Raw genomic sequence first — 1,678 nt, 5'->3', positions numbered from 1 at the left:
AAGCATAAGCTTTAACCCAACATTTAAGCCGCCTCTTATTTTTTTCAGGCTTTTGAATGGTCGGCTTTGGGACAGCCGTCGCTTTCCCCGGCTGATGGTGAGTGTTGAAACTCTAATTTTCTGAGTGGTCCTTAGATTCGGCTTTAATCCAATATATATTTATGCACCTGACACTCTGAGCTTTATAGGCAAATGGATTATGTGTATTTTTATAAAAGTGTCTATGTTGGGGATGTGGGGGGAGTCTGTGAGGTGTGGGGGGAGTCTGTGGGGTGTGGGGAGAGTTTGTGGGGTGTGCGGGGAGTCCCTGGGGCTATGGGGGAGTTTGTGGGGTGAAAGGGGATTGGGGGGTGTGTGGGGAGTTTGTGTTGTGAAAGGGGGTTGTGGGGTGTGGGAGAGTCCCTGGGGGGTGGGGGCAAGTTTGTGGGGTGAAAGGGGTTTGTGGAGTGTGTGGGAAGTTTGTGTTGTGGAAGGGGGTTGTGGGGAGTTTGTGGTGTGGTAGGGGAGTCTGTGCAGTGTGGGGGTAGTTTTGTGGGATGGAAGGTGGTTCTGGGGTATAGGGGAGTCTGTGGGGTATATGGAAGTCTGTTGGGTTTGGGGGGAGTTTGTGGGGTGAAAGGGGGTTGTGGGGTGTGGGGAATTGTGGAGAATGAGGTGGAAGGGATTTGTGGGGTGTGGGGAGGAAAGGGATTGTGGAGTGTGAGGGAGTTTGTGGGGTGGAAATGGTTGTGTGGTGTGAGGGTGTAGCTTGTGGTGTGGAAAGGGTTTTGGGGTGTGGGAGGAGTTTGTGGGTTGGAAGGGGACTGTGGGGTTGTATAGGGGTGATGTCATACATGATAAAAATAGTTTCTATATAGATAATCATTGTTTTATGAAACCTCACAACAATTATTTAAAGATTATGTTCTGGCTATATCCTTATCATCCTCCCATTTACAAGGCGTAATTTATTATAACTTGTGTTCATAGCTTATTCATCTCTGTCATAATTACTCTGAAGGGATTTCTTTAATGTGCTTTTGCAAGTCTTAAAGTTTTCAACTGAATCTCGCTCCGGGGGCAAACTTTTTTAATAGTCTTTAGGCTGTTTGATCAAAAGTCTGTTTTTCAATATCTTTATGGCATCATAGCTCCCTTGAGCTATAGTATATTCGTCTATATTCCATTTCTAGGTATGTTACCAGTGTGGTATAGAAAGGTATTTATTCATTTCGCTCATAAATTCTCATGTATCCTAATTTCATTTTTATCATCAAGACAAAAAACATATCATTAAAATTGGGTTGTTGAACTACAGCTATTGATTCATTTCAATCATAAATTCTCATATATTCTAAATTCATTATCATTTTCATCATAAAATTAAAATTAGGTTGTTGAACTACCGGTTCGAAAAATGGATGGCTGATATTTGCTTGTATAAAGCATAACAAGAACATCAGATATGCTCGGTCCACAATTGGTATTCGAAGAGTAATATCCGAACATTCGTTTAAAATTACTATTTACGAACAATACACGAAATTTTAGAATAATTTTACCACCTGAACTTTGATGCAAAATTTTTCAGTATGTTGACAAAGGATGTGATCGACTTGTTACTATACAACATTAGTTTTTTGGGGGGTTGGGTGCTAGTATTGAGTCATCAGTTTCACTCATTAATTTCCTATAGTAT

The 1,678-nt window shown here is 41.4% G+C and overlaps 1 protein-coding gene across 1 annotated transcript; it reads right to left on the bottom strand.

Annotated features, from left to right (window-relative positions):
- Window positions 1-159: 159 nt before the first annotated feature.
- LOC137615072 (uncharacterized) lies at window positions 160-831 on the bottom strand. Its single transcript, XM_068344703.1, has one exon. It carries the CDS (start codon window positions 829-831, stop codon window positions 160-162), a length of 672 nt encoding a protein of 223 aa, XP_068200804.1.
- Window positions 832-1,678: the final 847 nt, after the last annotated feature.

The sequence above is a fragment of the Palaemon carinicauda genome, chromosome 21 (assembly GCF_036898095.1).
Source record: "Palaemon carinicauda isolate YSFRI2023 chromosome 21, ASM3689809v2, whole genome shotgun sequence".
Classification (NCBI taxonomy): Eukaryota; Metazoa; Arthropoda; class Malacostraca; order Decapoda; family Palaemonidae; genus Palaemon; species Palaemon carinicauda.
This window is presented reverse-complemented; position numbering and strand designations above follow the sequence as displayed.